The sequence below is a fragment of the Eptatretus burgeri genome, chromosome 14 (assembly GCF_056783735.1).
Source record: "Eptatretus burgeri isolate ZD-2024b chromosome 14, Ebu_testis_v1, whole genome shotgun sequence".
Lineage (NCBI taxonomy): Eukaryota > Metazoa > Chordata > Myxini > Myxiniformes > Myxinidae > Eptatretus > Eptatretus burgeri.
Genome location: NC_140974.1, coordinates 22,462,220 through 22,488,973, shown reverse-complemented (window position 1 = coordinate 22,488,973; position 26,754 = coordinate 22,462,220). Strand labels below are relative to the sequence as shown.

Genomic DNA, 26,754 nt, shown 5'->3' with positions numbered 1-26,754 from the left:
AATGAAACCAGTGCCAAAATGTTCTCCTAGAAGGTAGAAATAAAGATCCACCATTCTTAAGTGTCAACTCCTGTACTTAGCCTACTTAAGAACGCCCCTAATTCACGCTAATTACAACGTTAATTAGCATGGTTGAGTACAAAAATGAGACTTGCACCAAAATATCCAGTAGGGTACCCTGACTAAGTTTCGGCCTTTCTTAAGTGTCAAATCCTGTACCAAGTCCAGTTAAGAACGGGTCAAAGGTCAGGGTAAGTGCTTCCGGGGGGAGGGGGGTTTAATTAGCATAATTAGGTACATGAATGAAACCAGCGCTAAATTGTTCATCTTTGTGGTGAAAATCAAGATCCACCATTCTTAAGTGTCAATTCCTGTACTTAGTCTACTTAAGAATGCCCCTAATTAGCTCTAATTACCACGTTAATTAGCATGATTGAGTACAAAGATGGAAGTTTGGCCAAAATGTCTATCAGTCCACCCTGTCCATGGATTGGCCATTCTTAAGTGTCAACTCCTGTACCTTGTCCACTTAAGAATGGGGATAAAATGAATGAACAATATACATTATATATGCGAAAACAGAGTTTCATAAAATTTGAAACTAAATTACAACATGGACGAAAATGTGATCGTGACTGCTGATAACTGGTACTGAGTTGTCATGATCACTATTAATTATATGAAATTACTTATGGAGTTATTTCTAACTATAGTTTGATTGTATTGATGACATTGAAGAAGTTACAGGTACCAACTGGTTGTTGTGCATCGTGTTCCTTAATCATCTTGTGTCCAGTCTGACTCGTCATCCGATGAGATGGTCATGTTCTCCTCTTCGATACTTTCATCACCATTGAGCTCATCTTCCTCTGGAACTAGGATGTCTGGCATCTGTGGCCCTTCATGCCAAATTGGCTGATAATATCCATTGTCAAAGTCCCAACCATTTGATTCTGTAGGGTGCTGTTGGATTTCGGCGACATCAGCATTCAGCCACATGTGAGCAACAAATGATGCACGTTTCATATGCATAATGAGCTCTGCCTCACATGGTGGAATGGCACTTGCGTTTATGCCCTTAAGTTTCTCCAAGGGGTTCTTTGCTGTCGACTTTGGTCCATAGCCCTTTTCAAACACCTTGTACCGATAACCATTGAGTGTCACCTTGCTGGTGTCCTATGCACCATACATGATTGTGGTGAAAGTTTGCATGGTCTTTCGAGTTTTTTGACTCAGTTCTGTTTCAGTCGTCATGCTTTGGAATGCTTTCTGTGTCTCTTTATTCTTTTCCAGCTTAGCAAATGGTTTGACTTTGCCTTTGCGAACAAATGACGCAGTGCAGTCACTGCCTGTGAATGCGTGGAATCCTGGCAATGCTGCACATATCTGAGGTCCAAGTAACTCATAGATGGCGGTAATGCTAATATAGCTACGGTTATTCTTGTTATGACTCTCCACCCGGCCGAGTAAGATGACAGAGCCAGATGAGGGTCCTCGAATTACACGTTTTATTTGTGAAGACCACACGCATGCGGAATGTAGCGCAAAGACCCTTCAGTCAGGTGCCCCCGGACCACATTGAGATTATGCTTCAAAACCATCATATATATATAGTCACACAAAAGCAGAACTGGGTGTGGACTAAAAGTGTGGGCTAAGGGATAAAGAAATAAAGAAATAAATTATTAAAGTGTGTGCTAAGGGATAAAGAAATAAATGCAGCACTGGGCTTCTTTCCCCCCTCCCTCGGGCCCTAGGGGAAGTGTAATCGGTCATTTCTCAGATATGCAACCCAACAGTTTATCTTGCAAACTAATGACTTTCTAAGCCTCCTACACTGGAACATGTTGATAGCAAAGGAGAAACTTTGGTGATGACTAAGAACAGGAATGTGTGGGATGTCAGCATACAATGAAGGAACAGTTCCCTCCAAGGACATGCAGCTGCAGAAAAACAGGAAGGGTGATAAAGGCTGCCCAAAAAAGTTAGGGCAACATGAAACATTTAAAGCAACATCTTAAAGCAAGGTTTGAATCCTGACAGCTGATTAATATACAACTATTGACTATTGATTATTCAATGCGACCACCAGGCATATCATCATTCATCACAGTCCCTCCTTGGTCATATTTGACCATATCCAGCCATACCTGATACTCACCAACCGAGTGGACCCGTATTTGGTTCCTGTAGCAGCTACCCCTAGGCCCCCACGCCTGCTAAACGGGATTTGCAAATGCCGTGGATAGCCATCAACATTCCCCAAATGAGAAGTCCCCAACTGCCGGTGGTCCAGGTTAGCTTCTGTTGTCTTTTGTCCTGCCCACTGCCACACGTCTCCCATTAAGCTGTAGTATACAAATTTTATGTTAAGTTCATACCATGTTTAAATGCAATATGTTTTAAGTAAGCATCAACTGTAATACTATCATTGAGATAATTATACATAAGCAAGTAGCAAAAGTAACACTCAAGGCACGGGTGTAAGCACGTCCAGCGCAGGAGTCACGTCTTGCGCTACAAGGCAAAACAACATGCACTCTCTCCTGTGTTAGTTGTCTGTTTTAACAAAGAGGAATGGTTGTAGACCTTGGCCTCGGTCCACGTGTATTACGTCTAACCGGGGTCCCTCCTGAAGGCCCTGGTCGTCCCCCTCCCCATTACTGGCCGAATCGTCCTCATCAGAGAGTTCGCTGTTAATTATTATAATGGCCTGGGTGAGCGGTGACGCGGCACAGCATTTCTTTAGACAAATGGTAGGAAGAAGTTTGATTAGAAATACTCCAAAAATTACCACTACGATGATTAGCAGTGCTGACCCGATGAGGCGCAACAACCAACCTCCCCAGCCCTGGAAGATCGACTTCCACCATGCATAACCTTCCTCACGTTCCACTCGATTGCTAGTGAGAACTTCGACTACCTTTTTAATTCGGGCCACCGCACGATTAGTTATGTCCTTAGGGTCCGGAATCCAGACGCAACATTCTCCTTCAATCATCCCGCATACCCCTCCTTTTTCCGCCAGAAGCATGTCTAAAGCTCCTCTATTCTGCATTCCCATAGCGCGCATTGATACTAACATATCTGTTAATTCTGTATAGTAAGCCATGGTTACATTACCTAAATATTCCAAAACTTGCGAAAGCTGATCTATCCTAATGCTATTAATTATAGTAGCGGCATGAGGTATGAAAAGGCCAATGGCTTTCTCCCACCAGGTGCCTTTGATAACTCCTAAACGTGTTGATACACCGGCCCATCCCTCTGGATCCATCGTTCCTGACGCGCTGCGTCGGTACCGTGGTTGTGAAGAGGTGTGGTGAAAAGTGGTTTTAATCCTGCTATCCGGAAATACTGAAGCTAAATAACAACTCCCTTCCCACCCTTTTGGTAAGTAGGGGTAAGCTTTGTCCCCGCAGACTAAGTGGATGCCTTTTGGCGGGATCATCCCGTTGTCGTGATGTAAGGCTGCTTTTATTGTGAATGTTACTTGCTCCTCTAGCTGTGTGTCCAGGTTAACAGCGATGACTTTCTAGTCAGTCGATTTCGGGAGGGGGAATTGAATCTCACACTCTGACTTCCCCATGCTGTTTGCTCCCTGTCCTGTAAAACAGACCGCTCCCCTGGTGCTTTCCACCCACAGGGGAGATGGCACCACCATTACATTGCCACTCGGATTTTTCTCTGCATAGACCCGTTGTGTGTAACCATAGGCTGTGGTCGTAGCTTCGAGTCCTTCCACTGGTCTGGTGATATGATTGAAGAAGGTTAATGGTAGCACGACAAGAGGAAGTCTGGTCATGAGGCCGGATGGGGTTTTTAGGCACACCCAGCACTCACTCCGGTTCTCAATGTTTGCTATCTCTGTGGTTAGGGCGACAAAGATATTCTGGGGTCTTGTTGGCGCCCCCTTCCTGCGTACCTTTAAGTGCATCCAATTATCTTGTTCTGTGTGGTTGCTCCAAAGAACGAGGCAAGAGTATTCCAATGGGGTGTCATCTGGTACTGTTGGAATTCTCGTTATCAGACTCGCGTGCTGGCCCCATTCATATCCTTGTTTTGTGCTGAACCCCTTTTGTCTGGGTTTCTGCTGCCTTACTTGCCAAGCCACCTCGTGGTCCTGTTCCGCTATCATGTAGTACCATATGATGCCCTTAAGGCCCTTGTGTCGTTCTACCAAGTCACTAGACCCATTTGCCAGGATGCAGGGTATTTCTTTGAGTTGTTGAGGTTGGATCAGTACCCTCTTTCCATCTATTGGGCGTGGAATCATTGACGAAAAAAGGTTTGCTGGGGTTAACTGAAAAGACTCTTACCGTATCTAACTCTTTGTTATGTGTTGTCCCAAATTTTTCATATGTACTTGCTGTCGTTTTCCCTCTAGTCACCTCTCTCCTGTGTCGCTGCGGAGGTGCTGCTAATTCACTTTCGTTTCCCCTTTCGTGGTCGAGGTGTGGGAGGCGTGTATGGTTCTCGGGGCCTGAGGCTGTCAGTTTGTTGTCTCGTGACAGGCCTCCCCCGCAAAGGAGTAGTGTCAGCACCAGGAGTTGCATGTTGTGTCGTCAAAGGTTCTGTCACTGTCTCCGGTATTACAAGGTTTCTGTAGTCTATACCTGCCTGATCCACGTTCGGCAGGGTATCCAGCTCAGGTTCCGGTTCCGCGTCTGGCGGGGCGTCCGGCTCTATCTCTGGTATTCCAGGATCTCCATCGTCTATGTCTTCCGGTCCTGGGTCCGGCAGGGCGCCCGGCTCCGCCTGCAGTGGGCCTCCCGGCACTATCTCACCCTGTCTTGCCGGGTCTCTCCCTCCAGGTGTGGTGGCGGTGGAGGGGGTCCCTGAAGATGTATCCCGTCTTCTACCTCATCGTCGTCTTCACTATCTCGGTAAAATACTAAATCGGACACTGCTGGAACCTCTGCAGGGGTTACCTCCTCCGGTTCCCTAGTTTCGTAGGCCTCTCTGGGCGCTCGCTTACAGTGTGAGTGGTGTATCCATGCACTCTTACCTCTCACTTTGACGGCGGAGGGCGTGGTCAAGAGTACAGTGTAATGTCCGGCCCACTTGGGTTGCAGGGCATTTTCTGCAGGAATTCTTTCACCCAAACTCGTTCAGCAGGTTGGAAGTCATGTAGCGAGTCTCCAGCAGGTATCGGCGACGCTTCTTGTACCTGTGAGTGAAAGGTCCTAATGGTAGCAGTTAGTGTCCTGCAATAATTCATCATTCCGTCAGTCATACATGACAAATCCCAATCTCCCATATCTGGTGGAGCCGAGGCTGGTAACTGCATAGGACGTCCCGTTATTATTTCATGGGGCGAGAGCCCCCTCGTAGCATTATTTGTTGCTCGCATTTTCATGAGCGCTATAGGCAGCACGTCTGGCCAGGGCATTGACTGGCCCTCGCAGAGTTTGGAAAGCGTCTGCTTCAGAGTTTGGTTCTCCCTTTTCACTGCCCCTGCTGACTGAGGGTGGTACGGACAGTGTCGTTTCTGGTTAATCTCCAAGCCTTCGGCTACCTTTGCCATCACTTTTGCCGTGAAAGACCCTCCTTGGTCCGATGATAGTCGTGTTGGAATCCCAAATCGTGGAATTACTTCCTGTAAAAGCAGTTTGGCCACCGTATCAGCTTCCTGGTTGGTCGTGGCAAAGGCCTCTACCCACTTAGAGAACATATCCATGATTACCAACACATATTAGTGGTGTTTGTATGCCGGCATTTTTACAAAATCCATCTGTAGGTGTTGAAATGGTCCAGATGGGGGTGGGTGTGCTCCCGTTTCTTGGCGGCATACTTCCTATTATGTCTACCACAGGTCGCACAATTGCTAACCACCTCTGTTGCTGCTGTCGTCACACCTGAAGCATTCTAGGTTTGACGAATAATTTCCGTCACTCCTTTTATCCCCATATGGCCCTGCGCATGTGCAGTGAAGACGAGCCACGGTAGCAATATCCGGGGTACAAACGGCCTATTTCGCTCATCCACCCATACTCCATGTGTGTTTTGCTTTGCACCTCCTTCACCCTCCATGATTCCTGTTCTTCCATAGTTGCAGAGACTTGCAAGTCTTTCAGCTGTTCTTGCGTTTGAGGGCCGTCTACCATTTGCTCCACATAGATTTCAGTTGTCGATTGCGGGTTCGCTTCTTCCTCATCGAGCACTGCTTTTCCGCCAAATCTGCTCTTTCATTGCCTTTTGACACTTCATCTTTCCCTCCTGTGTGAGCTTTGCATTTAATCACTGCAATCTGCTGCGGTTCTTGTGCTGCTTGTATCAGTCGTTTGATCAGGTCCCTGTGTCGAATAACCTTCCTGGAGGACGTCTTAAAGCCCTGCAAGGCCCAAATGGCGGCGGAATCATGTAAGATGCCCCAGGCATATCTGGAATCTGTGTATATGTTCAATGTTTTTCCCGCACCCAGCTCACATCCGCATATTAGTGCTTCCAGCTCAGCTTGTTGGGCCGAAAATCCCTTCGATAGCAATTCTTTCCTCAAGGTGGCGCTCACAGTTCATACGGCAAAGCTAGCGATCGTTTCTCCCCATCGGTTCTTCCTCACCGCTCCATCTACGAACAGTTCCAATTCCGCATTCTCGATCGGGGCTTCCCGTAGGTCGCGCCTAGCCTTTGTCTCTTCCACCAGCACTCGGTCACACACATGTGCCTCTCCCTCATCGCCCGTTGGCATTAGGGAGGCTGGGTTCAGTGGCAAACATCTTTCGATCGTTATATTAGTTGCCTGCAAAAGTACCAGATCATGTTGAACTGCCCGTGCCGCAGATATATGTTGTGTCTTGTTTTGCCGTATCAGCGCCGCCACATCATGCGGCACTTTCACGGTCAGTGGACAACCCAAAACCAGCGTCGCCATTGCGGTTACTGCGTATTGTGTTGCTGCCACTGTCCGTAAGCACCCGGGATAGGCGGCGGCGACCGGATCCAAATGACTACTGTAGTACGCAATCGGCCTATTATTCCATCCATGTTCTTGCGTCAGCACTGCTTGGGCGAACCCTCCTCTTTCGTGGACGAATAAGTTGAAGTGAAGATCATCGTTCGGTCGTCTCGATGCTGGTGCCGAGGACAAGGCCTGTTTCAATGTTTCAAAGTCTTTGTCCGCATCATTCGTCCAGGAGATCTTATCCCCTTCTGCCTCCCTTACCATGTCGTACAGTGATCGCGCTCGAACCGCATAATCGGGTATCCACTGCCGGCAGTACCCCGTCATCCCGAGGAACCACCGCAATTGTCGCAATGTAGTGGGTTTTGGGTGTTCTAGGATTGTCTCCACCCATTCAGTTTCTAGGATTCTCTGTCACTGCTCTAGTATATGTCCGAAATACGTCACTCTTGGCTGTGCGAACTGCAATTTGTCTTTGCTGACTTTGTGGCCCTTTCAGGCAAGAGCTGTTAACAGCGCTACAGTGTCTGTTTCGCATTTTGTCTGACTGTCCGAGCACACCAATAGATCGTCCACATATTGGATCATCACTGATCCTTCCGGGAGCTCTATGTCCTCCAAGTCTTCCTTCAAAGCCTGCGAGAAGAGCGTTGGGCTATTGCAGAACCCTTGTGGAAGTACAGTCCAGGTGTATTGTTGTCCGTCGTAGCTAAAGGCAAACAAGTGTTGCGACTCCTTGGCTAATGGTATGCTAAAGAACGCCGAGCAGAAATCTACCACGGAGAAGTGCGTTGCAGTGGACGGCATCCCTGACAGTACCGTAACAGGGTGTGGCACCACGGGAAAGGACGCTTTCACGCACTTATTCACCGCCTGCAGATCTTGCACGAACCTCCATTTGTTTCCCCCGGGCTTCTTCACTGGCAGGATTGGTGTGTTGCATTGGCTTTTTGTAGGTATTATCACCTCTTGCTCGCGCAATGATGCTAGCACCGGAGCAACCCCCTCTATGGCCTCTTTGCGCAATGGGTATTGAGCCACTCGAGGCGGGTATCCTCTCCTTTATCTGGATGGATACGGGCGTTGCAGCCAGCACTCTGCCCACATCATTCAGGTGTCGTGTTCATAGTTCAACAGCTACTTCCTGTAATCTTTCCTCCATTCTTGTTTCTCTGTTGGCCTGGCGACGTGGTCTTTCGCTGTTCATCTCATACCTTTCCAGCATACATGTCAAAATCTGATCAGGCAAGCATACCTTCCATCCATCCCCCCCCCCCCCCCCCCCGTCTGCTGGCCCGTAAGGTGTTCCGGGCTTCACTATCTCTTTCTCGTGGTTCCGGAGCGCATCTCAATCTGGTCATCATTTTTCCCAATTCTCCGGCACTATGTCCTTTACTGACCACCATTGAGACGTGCGGGGTAAGTCCTTCTCTGTGCTTCATTAGCTCACGTTCCTCAGCGGTTAGTTCCACCTCCATTGCCGCTAACTCCTTTCCGATCCACAGAGTGGTTGTCATCAAAGTGCGTGTGGCGGTGTAATCTTCATATACCCTATCTGAGTAATCAAAATCTTGCCCTGTTTCGTCATAATAGACCGTACAGTGCAAAGGCAGTTCCACTTCTTTCAACTCAATGTCGTTGCTATGCAACCATTCCTCTACATCCCGCAATCTTTTCGCACTTTCCCACTCCCTAGTCAGTTTATCTCTCCCCTCTTGTGACACGATCCGCAACCAATAAAATACCGGTCCGAGTTCGGTCATCATGAGAGTCATGACTTCCTCTTGCAATGCGAGCGGAGCATCTATGAAGACTCCGTCTTGCCTGCACGTTATTGTACATCCCATTCTGCACAACAAATCTCTCCCCAACAAATTCATCGGGGTGTGTTCAGCTACCAAAAATGCATGTTCTCCCCGCAGGGGACCTACTTCAATTCGTAATTTGTCCGAACTCGGGATATTCTCTCTCCGTCCCGAAACCCCCACCACACTCACTGACTCGGCTAAGAGTGGCAGGTTCTTTATCTCTCCTTGTTTTAATGTTGACCGGGTGGCCCCTGTGTCTACTAGGAATGTTACTTGTCTCCCTTCTACGTTCAAGGTCGTGGTCAATTCCCTTACGTTCCACGCTTCTCTTTGCAGAGCGACCACAGTATCCTCATGTCAATAGTTTCTTTCCCCGTTTCCCCTCTCCTCTCATGTTCTCTATGGGGCGCCGTTGGTCTCTCCTGCTGTTGTGGCGGCCGTGAGCCCCAGCCTCATTGTTTAGGCGGTGCCTTGCACTCCCGGCTCCAATATCCGAATTACCGCAGTTAAAACATTCTCCCTGGCTTTGCGGCTCGTTCTCTCGGTTCCAAGGTCTCCGCTGGTCCCGTTCGGGTTCATACCGGGGTTCCCAATCTGGATTGTTCCAGCGAGGCCTTCCTTCCCTCTCTTCGTATTTACGGCTCTCCAATTCGAGGTTTCTTACAACCATAGCTTGGGCATTTTCTTTCCCCTCCGTTCCTCTTCTCGTAGAGTCTGCCAGGCTTGTCTCGCCATTTCAGACACGGCATCCACTCCAGCCATTTTCCACCCTGGCATGTGCGCTTTCAACTCTCACCTTACTTCGTTGCACAGTCCATCGACAAACATAGTGTTCAGGAAATGGAGGGGTGTCTGTGCTATGTTATTAAATCCCGAGTGCAGCTCGATCTGTTCATACAGTCATGCTTTGTACTCCGCAGGTGATTCCTTGGGATTCTGTGTAACATCCTGTATTGCCTGCCAATCCATTACCCTTGGGGCCATCTCCATCGCAAGTTCTTCCATCAGGGCTTGTACCCTACCCCTGTACACTGCCTGTGCGTCTCGGTCGGCTCTCTCTGGGTAATGTCGGTTTAAAGTGCGATCCTCCTCTCCTTCTCGTTTGACGCCCCATTCTGCCGAACGTGAGCTCCAAACCGAGCTGAGCAGCACAGCAGTGCAGATAAACCCTTGTCCATCCTGGTTGCCCCCTGCATTTTTATCTGATCGTGTAATATCTGAATTGCCCTTCCAGGGTTTTTCTTTATGCATTCTTCCATGCGAGCTTTTACTCCCCTAATATCTTGTGGGGTCCATGATCTCCAAACCCAATCTCCCCCTGCCGCTTGCATCATGGGGAACTGGTGAATGTCCGCCCCTCCTCTTGCTCCTTCCGTCTCCAAGACGGGGTAAATTCCTTTTGTCGTCCCAAGTCGTGTTGTCGTCTTTCGGCCTACGTCGTCGTTGATTTCTGCTATCTGTGCTAACGCTTGTTTCAGCTTCTCCTGTCTCTCCTCACTCTGTATCTTGACCTCCGTCAGCTGCGCTAGCGCTTGTTCCAGTTCCTTCTGTTTGTCCTCTCCCAGTGTCTTGACTTCCGTTAGCTGGTCTAGCGCCTGCTTTAGTTTCCCTTGTCATTCCTCGTCTTGCATTTTTCGTTGGTTCACAGTCCCTTCTAGTCCTAGTCGCCTATGCTCGGTCTCAACTTGCGACTCCGTTAGCCACGCGGCCAATGCTTTCTAGTGTTGTCCACTTTGTTTCGGGCCTCCTGCTTTGCCCTCTGTCAGCGCATCACTCACTGTGTTCAATATCTTTGGATCTAAGGATCCAGTCAGCGGAAAGGGATCTTTTCTCCCCGCGGTCCACTTCACCCAGTCCTGTATTCCTTTTACATTATCGATTCCATATTTTTCACTGATAACTTTCAATGCTGTTCCTTTTAGTATCTTCTCGTTCTTTGAAGATTTATTCCCCATCTTATGTTCTTATCTTATCAACCGCCTGGTAGCTGTGAATCGCTTCTCCTTTTACTTCGGGACCAAAATCCCTTTTAAACAATCGCCTTAAGCCTCAAATCCCAATGAAGGCCACTAACCTTCCCTCTATATGGTACAGGATTCCAACCTGTTCCCTCCTTATTTCACATGGATAACCTTTATCCTCTATCCTTCCAGGTTCCAACAACATCGCCTGACAGCCCCCCCTTTGTGCTCTTCAGACAAACCGCATTCGAATCACCTCATATGTTTTACCGTTACAGTTCTTGATTCGAACAGATCCTGGAGCTGCGTCCGGCGGGGCTCTGCCCACCAAGTTTACAGCGGTCGTCTAACTGGGGCTACCTATTTTAGGTGCCCTACGTGCGATCGTCACGTACCTTATAGCTGAACCCTTGCGATCGCTGTACACCAAGTGGAGTCCCGCCGTCCACACCGCCAGCATCAGTCGAATCCCATCTTCGTCACCAAATGTTATGACTCTCCACCCGGCCGAGTAAGATGACATAGTCGGATGAGGGTCCTCGAATTACACGTTTTATTTTGGAAGACCACACGCATGTGGAATGTGGCGCAAAGGCCCTTCAGTCAGGTGCCCCTGGACCACATTGAGATTATGCTTCAAAACCATTATATATATATATATATATATATATATATATATATATATATATATATATATATATATGTCACACAAAAGCAGAACTGGGTGTGGACTAAAAGTGTGGGCTAAGGAATAACGAAATAAAGAAATAAATTCTAAAAGTGTGTGCTAAGGAATAAAGAAATAAAGAAATAAATGCAGCAGTGGGCTTCTTTCCCCCCTCCTTCGGGCCCTAGGGGAAGTTGAATCGGTCAATTCTCAGATATGCAACCCAACAGTTTATCTTGCAAACTAATGACTTTCTAAGCCTCCTGCACTGGCACATGTTGATAGCAAAGGCAAAACTTTGGTGATGACTAAGAACAGGAATGTGTGGGATGTCAGCATACAATGAAGGAACAGTTCCCTCCAAGGACATGCAGCTGCAGAAAAAACAGGAAGGGTGATAAAGGCTGTCCAAAAAAGTTAGGGCAACATGAAACATTTAAAGCAACATCTTAAAGCAAGGTTTGAATCCTGACAGCTGATTAATATTACAACTATTGACTATTGATTATTCAACTATGGCTCAAATGTGACCACCAGTCATATCATCATTCATCACAATTCTTGGCTCCAGTACCAACATCCATCCACGAGGGTGACTGAAACTTGCTACAGTGATACAACATGACGATTGCTATGTCTGTATCTGACGCACGAATGACTATGTCCCCTTGTTTCTCAGTACTGTCCACAGATTTTGCATGGAGACATATCTTCGTATCTGCCTCTTCGTGGTGGTTTCTAAGGTATTCAACGGAATCACGTCTGAGAACTCCATCGACGACTTCGTAGTGATAGCATTCTCCGGGAATGTCAAGATAGAGCTGACGGCTTCCGATGATGTTTGTATTCCTGGTCTTGCCATTCTCTCGCTAGGAACTTGGGGAGCTGTCTCTTAAATGACCTTGATTTCAGGGCATTGCTTAGATCCTTCGGTCGTTTTTGTTCTGGGCCAGTTATCAAAAACTCGCGGTCATCTGCTCCTCTCCTTTCCCGTTCCATGTCTTTCAAAGATGGCTGTGGGTAATCATCGAAGACTAGATGAACTTCCACACTCGACAGCGCCACTGTTTGAATCGGTATGCTTCTTGCGAGACCCCCATAGGTGGCTGGCTGATTTGGTGGTAGGGAATGGAGAAGAAATGGGCCATCGATAATGCAAGCACGTTTGAATGCAGGACTGCATTCGGCATCATTCACCTTTGACTCCAGTAATTTGAAGAGAGCACTTTTTTCTGTTTTTGCCATAGTTCCATCTGTACTGCACATTGACAAGGGGACTGGTGTGAGTGGATATTCAAAAATGAACGGCAAGTCCAGATTCCTTTTGGTGGCTAGTACCACAAGGCAGCCCATCACATCTCTAGTACCCTTCAGCTCCGATATTTTCTTGTTTTCTGTTCTTCAGTTCTTTGCACATCCATCTGAAAAGGTCTTCAGTTTTGCCTTTGTTATCTTCTCTTCAAACCTGTTGGGATCAGCAATGCAGGCATTCAGGAAATCTTGGTGGCATGCCTGTCCCTCTTTTGGAATTCTGAGCAGACTTTCACGAATCTCATCACTGGTAGCCTTCCCAGTGTTAATGTTGAACAGTTTCTTCTGTGATGCTTCTGTATCGATTTCCATCTCAAAGGGATTGCGAAAGTCTTCTATTTGTTTCATGACCTTCTTCAAGTCACACATATCACGATCTATTCATGCAGGTCGGAGTTCTGCAGCAACATCATCATTCACAATCAAACCTGCCATCTCTTGCACGAGGCTTATGAAAGAAGCTCTGGTAGATTTTGTGACCATCCATCTCAAACGAGCAGTATAACTATTTGTGGCAGACGATATCCCTGTGAGGCGAGACGCTGCGTCAGCGTTGACCGTTTGCTCCAGAGTTAAATCGACAGGAACACGGCTGAAAGCATGGTCAGTTCTTCGGACAGTGAACGCACCTTTCTCAAGAATTTCTCGGAGTCCGGGGTGCGATTCGTCGATATTCATCAGGTCAAGCTGAAATTTTGTCAACCATCTGCAATAGTTGACATGGTTTGTAGCGAAGAAGAGGTCTATGACTGCAGTCAGTGTGAAGATGTATAGATCTATGTCATTTGTTCTGATCGCTCTCTCCAGGTTGTGGTAAAGACGAATGTAATCGATGTACATCATCCAAAATTGAGCGGTGTAGCCATGTGTTCCAGATTTTGTTTCGTCTGTGTACTTGGTATAAGCAGTTTTTCCAGCAACGGAGACATCTGATGCACATATTGACTCGAGTGCAACTTCACCACTGTGTACACTGTTGATGAATTCCTCTAGTCAATCCTTTTCCTCGTAGGTCTTCATGAATGCCAAAAAGTGGAGGATCTCAAAGGCAAGGGCTAGTATTGGATGCAACCTTTTACAGCGATTAAAATGTTTTCCTGATAGGAAGCCGTTCAGTGACCCTGGGGCTAGGATGTCAGTATCAGTTAGCATGTCAGGTCCTCCTGAATCAGAGATGATCTTCCCGACAGCTTTAAAAAATGCCATCTCAATGTTAAACACACCTGGCATTATGAAGACGTCATCAAATTGGGGCTTTTCTGTGGCTTGAATCTGCATGGCAGGTTTTGCCGCATTCAGGTCATACATGACCATTCCAAATTTCTACTCACACTCTTTGGCACATCTTTGGGCTGTGATGAGCGTCTCTTGTATGACGTCAAGACTAGTGATTGGCTGTCTCAGGTTGGGCATGTATCTGACCTCTTGTTTTGGCAGCTTGTCTTCGTAGTTTTTGGCATTATACCCAACCCACATTGGAACCTTGCCAACATCTAGAGCATGACTCATCATCCACATCAGGTCCAAGTTTCTTGCAGCACCACTGACATCAGGGAGGTTGAATACATCTACGTGCTTGTAACTGAAAACTGTCATTTCTGGTTTTTACGATAGGATTCCAGTGATACCGAATAATGCAGTGTGTCTGCACCAGATAATGTATTTGTCAACTCATCGAGGTTATCAAATGCAACACCCATTGGCTTGTCTTTGATGGTTCCATCAGGACAGGACAGTCGCCTTTCTTGAAGTTGCTCTGCTGTTTCTGTTTCCAATTCCTCTAAGCTGTTGTAATTTATGCAGTGCCCAAATCGATTTAACACCTGCACAACCTTTTTGCTACCTGTGACAAATTTCACAGCGACACCCAGTGCCACTTGCTCTGCTGGTTTGACTTTACCTCTCCTAGTAATGAAGAGGGCATCATCACAGGATGATTTAACGCGGCGCATGACATAATCGGTACATTTTGTGGGATTTTGTCCACAGTACAAGGTGGTGAAGAAAGTAGATAAAAGAAGTGGGGGGGGGATACATCACCTCCCTTTATGTCATCTAAAGTAGGATTTTCGGACAAATCCTTTTTTTGAACATCAAGTAGTTATTTCCTGTGTAGCAGAGTGGCCTTAGTCACAATTTGTTCATCATCGGAAGCATAGTCATATGCAACACGTACTGCGTCATCAGACATTTCAGAACTGTACATTATCAATCCTAATTTCTTTCCGAGTGAAGTTTGAAATTTAATTTGTCACCAAATTTTCCCTTCAAATTCCGCATTAGGCTTTGAGTGTTATTTAGAGGAGTTTCTAATGATATATTGCACAAGTCCAAATACCTCGCATACACGGATGTAAGGAGTTCGGGCCTTTTATTTCTGAGGACAGATTGCTCAACATATGCTTGAATATCATCAACAGCTGACGGGTTGGTGGTCCTGGTCGATGGACTTTCAGCACTCTTCCTGTCACGATCGCGTACTCTGTTTGCCGACATCAGAAATGAACTCTTGCAAGAGTGATGATATTTCACTTCCTTAGCGACACGGTCAATGCCACTGATTTTAGACAAGATTTTAGCATCATTTAATACCAAAGCCGCCTCCTGAATGCTTTGGCTCGCCTCGAGAGTTTCACAAGCGCCAGCAACTTCAAGCCCACCCTTTTTGCGCTTTTTTGTGTTGCCACAAAACAAACATTGCGGTGGAAATATACCGGAAGTGGATGGCTTTTCATCTGAGGTTGCGGTTGCAGAACGTAAATGTGTTGTCGTAGAGGAACTCGCAGTGTCACCAATGTCGACAGGTGACTGGCTGGCTGAAACTGCAGTAAAGTTTTTATAACAGCGAACACGATATCCATCCTTTTCCGCTGGGCTTTCAGGTAGATGAAGAACGACATCGTGGGAGACTGAATTCTCGAAATTTCGTTTTTTACGCCTGTTTGATGCAGCTTTTTGTACTGTGGTCCATTGTTGTTCACCGAATGGTAACGCTTCAAGGCATGGCCTCTTTCCCCGAACTCTGATGCGTATGAAGGATGCAGCGTCTCTGAGGTGTCGGAACTGGGCTTGCGGTCTCAGTCCTGGCAATGTTAGGAGACCATTCAGGGTCTTGCGTATCCATTGTCACTTATCTGAAAAGACAATATTATTTGGGATAGAACAATGTTCGGGAAAGGTTTTTTTAAAGGAAACATTTTGTTTTTGCAATCGGCAAAATGAAATTTCTTGTGTTACCAGGTTTAATTAGGACATGGCGTAAATTAAAGCACCGGTAAATCGATTAAATGATATCAGGCCGAGAGATAGATATTGCGGATTAAAAAATGTTTTTATAAACATGATAAAGGATGAGATGATCACATTTGACCCATTCTTAAGTGGACTAGGTACAGGAGTTGACACTTAAGAATGGCCAATCCATGGACAGGGTGGTCTGAGAGACATTTTAGACAAACTTTCATCTTTGTACTCAATCATGCTAATTAACGTGTAATTAGCGCTAATTAGGGGCATTCTTAAGTAGACTAAGTACAGGAGTTGACACTTAAGAATGGCGGATCTTGATTTTCACCACAAAGATGAACAATTTAGCGCTGGTTTCATTCATGTACCTAATTATACTAATTAACCCCCCCCCGGCAGCACTGACCCTGACCTTTGACCCGTTCTTAACTGGACTTGGTACAGGATTTGACACTTAAGAAAGGCCGAAACTTAGTCAGGGTACCCTACTGGATATTTTGGTGCAAGTCTCATTTTTGTACTCAATCATGCTAATTAACGTGGTAATTAGCGCGAATTAGGGGCGTTCTTAAGTCGGCTAAGTACAGGAGTTGACACTTAAGAATGGCAGGTCTTTATTTCTACTTTCTCGAAGAACATTTTGGCACTGGTTTCATTCACATACTCAATCATGCTAATTAAACTTGAATTTGGGGGTACTTTAAGTGGTTGCCCCCAGGAATGGTACGGGGGATGAAATTTAAGAATGCCCGTTTGAGGGTCCCATGTTGTATCCCATCCTATTGCAAGCCTGAAACCTTTTGTACTCGCAATGCTAAACAAATCTCCATGGGCTCCCAGACTAATGGCTGCAGTACTCAAGGTAGTGTTCTTGGCCCAATCCTATTCCTGATCTTCATAATGATCTCTCTCACTCTCTGGAAGAATCCTCTTTATCTATTTGCTGATCACTCCCTCCTCTGCCGTGACATCTGTAGTCAACCTTCTTTCAGGCAGGCTGCAGCCTCTTCCCTCTCTTCAGACCTTGACAAAATCACAAGATAGTCAAACACTTGGAATATGTCTTCCAATCCTGACAAATCTCACACTCTCATGATCTCTCACTCCGAAAGGACCGTCTGGCAAACCCTCCTCTTACCTACTTTCTCACCAATCCTCTTGAGGAAGTTCAGTCATTCAAAGTCCTGGGTCTCACTTTCAGCCATGATCTTTCTTGGGCAAACCACATTTCAAAATCGTCCTCCAAAGCCAGCTGCTGACTCGGCATCCTATGGCATCCTTCCTTGGCACACCTGAACTCCTATCCACCAACAAGATCCTCATCCGCAGCTTGATGGAGGACTGCTCTCCTCTCTAGGCTGGCTCCCCTGCCTCACGTCTTGCTCAGCTTGATGCTGTGGAAATGAAGACCTTAACAGTTATTGGAATCTCCCACGATGAGGCTGAGTCGATGGGCCTGTCACCTCACCATCACCGACAGGTCAGTGGTCTCTTTGTCACCTACAACCTCCTTTCTGGTCTTGCCCCCTCTGCTCATTCTGTGCTTTGCCCCCCCCCCTCCAGGTTTCTCCACGACACAGTTCACCAGCAACCCCCTTCTCATGAAACTACCTAAATCCAGTATCACTGCTCTCCTCCACTCATTTGTTCCTCGTTTTCCCACCTGAGGAATCGACTTTCACATCCTCTTCAATCTCATTCTTCCCTCCAGGTCTTCAGGACAGCTGTTCATCACTATCTCAGATCATCCCCAATCCAAATCCATGATATTTTCTACCCTTGTTAACTCCAGCCAAACCCTCAACCTACCAATTTTCCAGTTTTCCCTCCTTTTGAGCTTCCTTGTGTGTTCATCTCATCCATCCCATTCTTCCTCTGTGTCCAACTTCTCCACCCCATGCATGCGTGTTTTGCGTCCTGTTTTTGTATGTTACGTCCTGATCCGTTCAGTGCACTACTTCTTCCACGAGCCTCGACTAGGTATGCAAAAATAAAGTAAAAAAGAGGCTGAAAAGGTGCTAAAATGTTTTTTTTAAAAGGTCGAAGCTTCTAAAGGGTCTTCACAGGTGTAAATATCTCTGGGGTCGAAGGGATCTAAAGGTATAAACTCTAAAGGGTCCAGTGGTCTTCGCAGTCTAACGGGTCTCGAAGATCTAAAGTGTTGAAGGGATCTGAAGGGGTTGGTCTTACTGGTTTTAAGAAGAGTGTTGTTTTCCAGGAAAGCAAAGATGAACGAGTCACCTCATTCACAAGCTGTTGATGTGAACCGGTCACCACCACCTTCTACACCACCAAAGAAAAAGAAAAAGAAAAGTACTCTTTGGGAACGTCTAAAGTAAATATATTTATTTTCTCCCTCTACATTTTTTAAAACTTCTTTTTTGGAAATTTCAAGTTCAGAAAATGTACAAGAAATTGACTTTTCAATATTTTTCATCGTAGGTGCTTGTTCAGAAGAAAAAACAATGGGAAGTGTTGTGATGACGTTTCACATCCCATGTAAGTAAGAGAAAATCTCCCTTCGGGATGTCGTGACATGAATTGTGAACGAAATAGAAATCGTTATTCCTGTCGTATCACGATCACGTGATGATCCTTCATTTTTTACTCCACTATAGATTAGAGGTTTCATGGCTGTGGGATTTCTTTGAGGTTCCTTAATCGAGATGGTTCGCTGGGGTGGCAATCTTGATCCTGATATTAATGTTCATCCTGGTTTATTGCATGAAGGGTGAGACATCGATGTGTGCGGCGTCCCACCAAAGCACGTGGATCTAGAGGACCATCTGCCAGCGTTGGTGGACGTAAAATATCCCATCATGTCTCTTGCGAAGCTTTGGCGAGTTATTGCCGGTACCCAGAACAAATTACACATTCCTGCCATTCAATAGAAGGATTGGCTGGAGACAAACACCATCAGAAACAAACACTGCCCAGACATGTCCGGAGCCAAACACGGCTTGGACGTGTCTGGAGCCAAGCCACCCGGAGACAAACACCACCCGGACACGTCCTCGTGACTATTTCGAAAGCAATTGGTTGTTTTATATGACTTGATGTCCTTTACAAAGGTTACATGGTTTCTCTTTGTGAGTTACAAAGGAAAATACATTTGATAACAGCCGAATTCCGAGCCGTTCACCACATTCACGTGTTTTCTCAATTACAGAGCCAAATTTTTTCCACCTGTCACATGACAATTGTGTGTGTGTGTGTGTGTGTGTGTGTGTGTGTGTGTGTGTGTGTGTGTGTGTGTGTGTGTGTGTGTGTGTGTGTGTGTGTGTGTGTGTCTCATTGGTGGTGTTGTTTATAAAGTATAACATATTCTCTGCTAACTCCCCTACCCCCACTACACCCAAGACCTCACCCCCCTCTCTCTCTCTTTGTCCCATCCTTGCTCCACCCCCTCCTACTACAGTGCAGCATCCTCCCACACCCCTTTCTCTTTCTGTCTCCAAATGTATGTGGACGGCGGTTATGCCCAGATGGTGATAATCTCCACACGTACCTGAACGGTGGTAATCCAAATTTATCACCAGTTGGTATTGGGTCCTTTAGTTTTGAAATGACATTACGGGTGGTGCGTAGAGGCTTGTAGGCTACACCAGTCCGTGCACTGCAGACTGTCCTGCCTATCCTTTCGGAAAAGCCCAGGTAGTATGCAGGACACAGTACCCAAGTGTGTCTAGCGCCTTCCGTTCTGTCTGTTTTGGTTCTTTCAAGGTGAGGAGTATCCCTTTACTGTTCCCACTTTTGAGCAGGACTCCTCTCACTAATCTGGCATGTTCTGAGATACCCTAAGAGATGTCGTGACATGAATTGTGTCCAACATGTCTCAATGTGTCTTGTGGGTAAATAAAAGATTGATCCAATACCACATATATGTGTGCGCGCGCGCACGCACACACACACACACACACACACACACACACACACACACACACACACACACACACACACACACACACGGAAGCCATTTACTCCACACGTTTACTCTTCATGAACACCACATGATTTAAATTAGTCAGTTGATTGTTCTCCGTTCCATCCGACCGACCGATCATCCGTCCATGTATGTTTGTGTGCGTGATCTTTCAAAAACAGTTGATCATTTAGCTCTCGTATTGCAGATATCTATTCTTCATGACATCATCTCAACCTGATTAAATCATGGCTCTGATTGGCTAAATTATGTTACCATGACAACCATCTCAGTATCTTCGCTTGTGTGCGTGATATTTCAAAAATTGTTCAACATTTAACTTTCAGATTACACAGATCTTTTCCTCATCCCACCCAAAAGGAGGGAGACCTTGAGTATCAGTTCCTTGTTTTATTTCATGTGGAGTTTGGTGGAGAGGGTATTGTAGTGTCAGTTGTTGAAATACAGAATGTGTATGGTATCCGGTTTAGCAGATTTGTAGCAATTTGTGGATTTAAATGGTGTTGTTTTCCAGGAAAGCAAAGATGAACGAGTCTCGTGGTTCTCAAGACGTTGATGTGAACCAGTCACCACCAAAGAAACGGAAAACTACTCTTTGGGAACGTCTAAAGTAAATATATTTATTTTCTCCCTCTACACTTTTTCAAACTTCTTTTTTGGAAATATCGAGTTCAGAAAATGTACAAGAAATTGACTTTTCAATCTTTTTCATCTTAGGTGCTTGTTCAGAAGAAAAAAGAAAGGGAAGTGTTGTGATGACGTTTCACATCCCATGTAAGTTCGAGAAAATCTCCCTTCGGGATGTCGTGACATGAATTGTGATCGAAATAGAAATCGTTATTTCTTTAAAGTTATTGAAGCTAAACTTGTCGTATTTCACGTCATCTTCCATCTTCTTGGAACTCAGCTTACATCACCTTTGCCAGCCAATGTCGCTCATTGTATTTGACGTGAGACAAAATCACTCTCGCTTCGCTGCAAAGTTGCGCCGCATGCTTTGGTTTGAACCTCTGCTTAAAGTTAATGAAATTAAACATTTTCTTACTCAGATTTCAACACCATCGTAATCCGTAGTTTCGAGTTGTTTAAACTTTCTTTGTTATGGCAGGAATTTATAATTTGTTCAGGGAGCCTGCGATAGCTCGCTCACCCATCGCATAGGACACTGTCGGGTCTTTAACGTCCACCGACTAATGCCAGCAGACTGTTTAACGGCAAACCGAGGGACAGCACAACCACCGATGAATCGCCCTGCTAGTGGGGCGGCTTAGCCCAAATATTCAAAAGAATTGTGCATTTTGTGATACAAGCACCAAATTTGGCACAAATGTACATTAATATGTTGCGAACATTTTCAGATATTGGGCCACTTGAAACTCTCTCTTTGTGTCCGCCATATTGGATTTCAAAATGGCCGCCACTTGAAATCTACATTTGCTATTATCTCTGGACGTAATGCAGCTATTGACTTGATTCTGGAATCTAAATGTATGTTTTTGGGGGCAAGGAATCCAATGGTACCATTTTCAACTTAATATTATCTATCACAGTCTGTTATATAATTTTATTTGGAAATTATCTAGGCAAATATTGGATTCAGCACAATACTTTGAAAAGAATGTCTTAGTTCTGTAAATATAAATAAATAAAAAAACTATACTAAATGACTAGTAACAACTCAGACAAGCTCATATATACTGGCAGTCTAAAATATAAATTCATATCCCATGAGGAAACAAAGTGACCCATTCATTTGTGTTTTTCATATGCATATTTTATGTAACATTACATTCATATTGTCAATAAATACCAAACATGCATAATCCCCTTTTCCTAGACCCTTTAAGCCATCTTTTGCATCAAAGACCTTTGAAGAGTATGCACAACAGATCTTCATCCCATATATGTCCACGAAGCTGCAAACAGTGTCACGCCTGGATCTGGTCTGGGATATTTACCTTGCTGATTCACTGAAAGGTAGTACACGTGCAAAGCGGGGAAAAGGTGTGCAGAGACGTGTGGTGGCTGCCGCAGCCATACCAGGAAACTGGCAGAACTTCCTACGAGTGGACAGCAACAAGACCGAGCTGTTCAGGTTCCTCTCAGCAGCTCTCATGGAATGGTTGACCAGGAGGACAAGCAACTCGTCATGACTGATGGAGAAGCAGTGCTCAGCAAGCCACTACTGCCAGATCTGACCTCACTCGCCCCATGTAACCAGGAAGAAGCTGACAGTCGGATGTTACTGCATGCATCTCACGCAGTCCAGCATGGACACCATGCAATACTCATCCGGACTGTAGACACCGATGTGGTGCTGGCAGTGTCCCTGGCACAGGAGTTGCAACCAGAAGACAAACTGTGGCTGGTATTCGGAACAGGCCAGAGTTTCCGATACCTAGCAGCACACGAAATAGCAGCTGGATTGGGACGAGAGAAGGCTCGTGCACTGCCAATGTTCCACGCTCTAACTGGATGCGACACTGTGTCTAGTTTTCATAGACATGGCAAGAAGACTGCGTGGGCAGTCTGGACGGTACTGCCAGAACTCACTGAGGCGCTGCTGCTACTGTCCTCTGCACCTCGTGACATACCAGACGATGCAATGCGCATCATCGAGAGGTTCGTGATCCTGTTGTATGATCGAACCAGCAAATGCACAGACATTGACAAGGCCAGGAGGAAACTCTTCACAAGGAAGAACAATGTGCAGCTCATCCCTCCAACGAAGGCAGCTCTGGAGGAACATGTCAAGAGGGCAGTGTATCAAGGTGGACATGTGTGGGGTCAGATACTGCTGCCAGCACCAGAGCTCCCTCCACCAACCAAATGGGGTTGGTCAAGGACTGGAGAAGGACAGTACACACCTTACTGGACCAGGCTAACTGAGGCAGCTCACAGCTGCATTGAGCTGGTTTCTTGCAAGTGCAAGAAAGGGTGTGTGAGACGCTGCAAGTACAAAAAGGCTGCCCATCACACACCCCTGTGTGTGTGAAGGGGACTGCACATGACGATGAGTCAACAACATACATGTACTTGTGGCAATACTGAACTTGTTAACATGACTGTTTATGTACACGTATCTTCAGGACCGGTATATACCTAGCCTCAGATACCAGTACACCTAGCCTCAAATACTAGACCATGTAGCATGTCAGTATTATACCTAAGACATTTACAGAACTAAGACATTCTTTCAAAGTATTGTGCTGAATCCAATATTTGCCTAGATAATTTCCAAATAAAATTATATAACAGACTGTGATAGATAATATTAAGTTGAAAATGGTACCATTGGATTCCTTGCCCCCAAAAACATACATTTAGATACCAGAATCAAGTCAATAGCTGCATTACGTCCAGAGATAATAGCAAATGTAGATTTAAAGTGGCGGCCATTTTGAAATCCAATATGGCGGACATAAAGAGAGAATTTCAAGTGGCCCAATATCTGAAAATGTTCGCAACATATTAATGTACATTTGTGCCAAATTTGGTGCTTGTATCACAAAATGCACAACAGGTTTGCTATGCTGCTACACTATGCCTGTCAAACAGCGCGATGACAGTTTATATGTGGGTCAGGACTGATCGGAGGCGAGTGTGGGAGCTTGGGACAACAAAGGGAAAGAAAAGTGAGGTGTTGGTGATCTTCACACCCACTTCACCATGTGACATTTCTTCGCTTCATTCTAAAGTCTAAACTGTGTGTGAAGATACTTCGAAGGGTAGCACTCCAGTGGTGTTGTTTGCTGTCTGAATGTGGAAAACACATCGAGAACCGATGCAGTCTGATTCTCTCCGACCTGACTACATTTTTATTGTGACATTGTTTCTGATTTGTAACTTTCTTAGCTGCAGCTTTAAAAAATGTTTCTAACTTTTGCAGGAGTGCTGAGCCTCCATTGACAAAACAATCAATTGAGGAAGAGCTAATAACTGGTGAAAAACAATCTCTTGAGGAAGAGATGCAAGCTGGTGAGTTTTGAAAATGAATCTTTTCTGAAAAAAATTAGTTATCTCGGTTCATTTGGGTGTTTTGGCACTTGTTGGAGGCAACACCTGAAAATGGTTGTTTTATTTATTTTTCACTGTGCTGGTGGTGGCTGCTTGTTCCTCATGACAATGACACGAACGACTTTCCTCTCACCGCAGCAACCATAACCTTGCGTGCTCCAAACATTTTGTTTTGATCCTCCATTAATGCCATAGCAGTGTTTGAACAGCCTTTCACCCCTTTCTGTTCATCCGTCCATCCATCCCACACTCCTCGGCCTCCAAGTCACCACCAACCTCTGTTGCTCAGTACTGAGCAGCACACACACACACACACACACACACGTCTCAACACGGTGACATTCTATCCATTGATATTTTTCTGTTGCAATATCTGTTTTATCTTGATTTTGCTTCATCTTTCCAGGTTTGCTTCTCAGTAATAGAAAAAATGATGAGGGTGACAGCATTGTAGATGTTGGCAGCTATTACTTCTACAGGAAGATGGAAGAGGAATTTGAGGAGCATGAAGAGGTAAGCAAGATATTGGATTACCTATAGTGGGGTGAAAAATAATGAATGAGTCCACTTAAATCGATGCCACGATTTCTCAAATCACAAATTCAAGCACAAATTTGTCATCTTATTGAAGATATTGCTTGGGTTGTGGGGGTAGATGGAGGAATTTAATTGGAAATTTAGCGTTGAATGGAGTCGTTTGGTCCGTGGACGTGTAGGAGGCATCTCAATGTAATTAAGGAGGGAAACTGTAAGCTTAAGTGTAACGTGTCACCACACAGGGGGTGGTGCTTTGTTAATTAGCTAGGGTTTAAGAATAAACTTCCCCAGGATGTAATTGCCCTCTGTGATTTTTCCCTATGCTTTCATATTTCAAGAACGACAATAAAGGTGGGGAAACACGTCCTGAAAATAACTACAAGCGGACGGAAAGCCCAGCCTTCAAAGGGTGACAACAGGTGAAGTGACGCCCCTGAGTGATGATTGATGGGCGTGATGTCAGAGGCTAGCCAGTCATGCTGAGCGGGCGGAGGCCCCACCTTCCTGGGTTTAGAGCGAACAAGCCACGCCCCGGAGGAGGAAATGGTGGTTTCGTTGACGTTAGTCAGTCACTCCCTCAGTAGGAGGGAGATGGGAGATCAGGGTGAGCACACGCACGAAGCAAGACGCTGGCTTTTGGCTCTTGGTTGAGTCGTGAAACTGGACCCGAGCCTCTTGTATTTCATTGCGGGTCGGTGAGGATGATCGGTGCACGAAGCCATTGCACTGGGTCTCTGAGCCTTGGTGTGGAGTGTCGCTCACGGATTTCCTGACGTGCGTTTGTCCCGTGACGAGAAAAGCAACGAGGCGCCATTTTATTGTGCGCGTCTGCATGTGCAAATGGAAGCGCCTCAATTCCATGTTCCACAAAGACCAGCTCTGGGCCAAGCGAAGTCCAAGAATACTCAAAAGGAAGAGTTTTCTTTTTATTTTGTTTTCCCTTTGTCTGTATTTGAGTCTGCGTGGAGGCGCCCCGACTGGAGGATTTATTTGTTCCATTGTTATCATTACCTTTTGAATTATTGTCCTTTGTAAATATTACTTTATTTTCATTAAATGTGTTCATTTTGATAAACTGTATTTGAAGTGGGGTTCAAGTATTACCCCCCTTGTGCTGCCCTGGTGCAGCGCCCCCTGTACTGTGCTCCTCTGCCCCTCTGCCATTGCGCCATGCCCTTCCAGCACGTGTGATAATCTCCGAGGATCGACGTGTCCGCCTCCAATTCATAAGGAACCGCTCGGCCGTCCGGGGGCTGGGAGTGTTAACCGCCCATCTCGACAGATCGGGTCACGGGATTCACCTTGGCTGCCACCCTCGCGATAATATGTCCCCATATTATTTCATATTGTTATGGATTTCAGAATCCGATCTGACGAATGCATACAAACATCAAGGTCCTCAGACAGTTATTTTCCTAAATGCATGTCCAGGATAGACCCATCCCCATGTCTGGTGGGATTCTAACTTTGATGTGTTGAGAAGGGTAAATAATAGATTTCCTCTCTTATGGAAAGCTCCCTTTTCTCTTTACGACAGACACATTCATGCACGTGAGATAGCCGTTAGCCCAATGGAGGCTCGACACCCACTTTTTTCCATCAACATTTGACACCCCGTTCAGCAACTCCACGGACGCTAACTGGCTCTTTTTTGTATCAGGCTGAATATTGAGGTGATAATTGTTGTTGACGTTTTATGAGCGCTTCATGTTGTCGCTTGGTAATTCTGGCAAATAGCTGCTTTCTGCCGTTCGTGCAACACCACAAACATGGCATCGTCGGCCAGGAATGATCGCGAGATTGGCAGCTTGTCACGGGCAACGATGTGCAAATGGGCTGGGTGGATTTGGTTGGATCTGCTTGAGGCTCCGCCTCCGATTCATAAGGAACCGCTCGGCCGTCCGGGGGCAGGCAGTGTTAACCACCCATCACGACAAATCGGGTCGGGGGATTCACCTTGGCTGCCACTCTCGCGACAGGAATTGCGCTATCGTGTACCCAGACGGGCCGTCTATAAAGAGGACGAGAGGTCCGTTTTTTTCCAGTGAGTTGGCGACAGTCAGTTTGCGATAGCTGCTTGTGGTTCTTACAGCTTTGAGAGTGTTTCATTCAGTTCCAGTCAGACGGTCATTTTGTAAGTTCCAGTCAGACGGCTGTTTCAGTCATTTTCCAGTCAGACGGCTGTTTCAGTAAGTTTCAGTCATTTTCTAGTCAGACGGCTACTTCGTCGGTTCCAGTCAGATGGTTGGTGAGCTGGCCCCAGTTGGTGACGGCCTTGTAGCCTCACAGTTTCTCACAGTGCCTCAGCTTCTCACAGCTCATAACAGCTGTCCGTCGGTTGTGGCTCCTGGTGACTCCTG

At 46.0% G+C, this 26,754-nt stretch overlaps 2 protein-coding genes and 1 pseudogene across 6 annotated transcripts in view; 1 reads left to right on the top strand and 2 right to left on the bottom strand.

The window, feature by feature from the left end:
* The window catches only part of LOC147012777 (tenascin-N-like), a 342,994-nt gene that overhangs the window by 28,803 nt on the left and 287,437 nt on the right, over positions 1-26,754 (bottom strand). The gene's annotated exons all lie outside the window — the stretch shown is intronic.
* LOC147012779 (uncharacterized) overlaps positions 1-26,754 on the top strand; it is a 66,211-nt gene that overhangs the window by 4,809 nt on the left and 34,648 nt on the right. For all 3 annotated transcript variants that reach the window (XM_085853963.1, XM_085853964.1, XM_085853962.1), the window contains exons 2-7: positions 18,116-18,232; positions 18,340-18,396; positions 20,355-20,450; positions 20,558-20,614; positions 23,730-23,818; positions 24,264-24,370. In XM_085853963.1, coding sequence (XP_085710089.1) covers positions 18,116-18,232; positions 18,340-18,396; positions 20,355-20,450; positions 20,558-20,614; positions 23,730-23,818; positions 24,264-24,370 — 523 coding nt within the window. The remainder of the gene's footprint in view (positions 1-18,115; positions 18,233-18,339; positions 18,397-20,354; positions 20,451-20,557; positions 20,615-23,729; positions 23,819-24,263; positions 24,371-26,754) is intronic.
* Positions 778-17,027, bottom strand: LOC147012780 (uncharacterized; annotated as a pseudogene).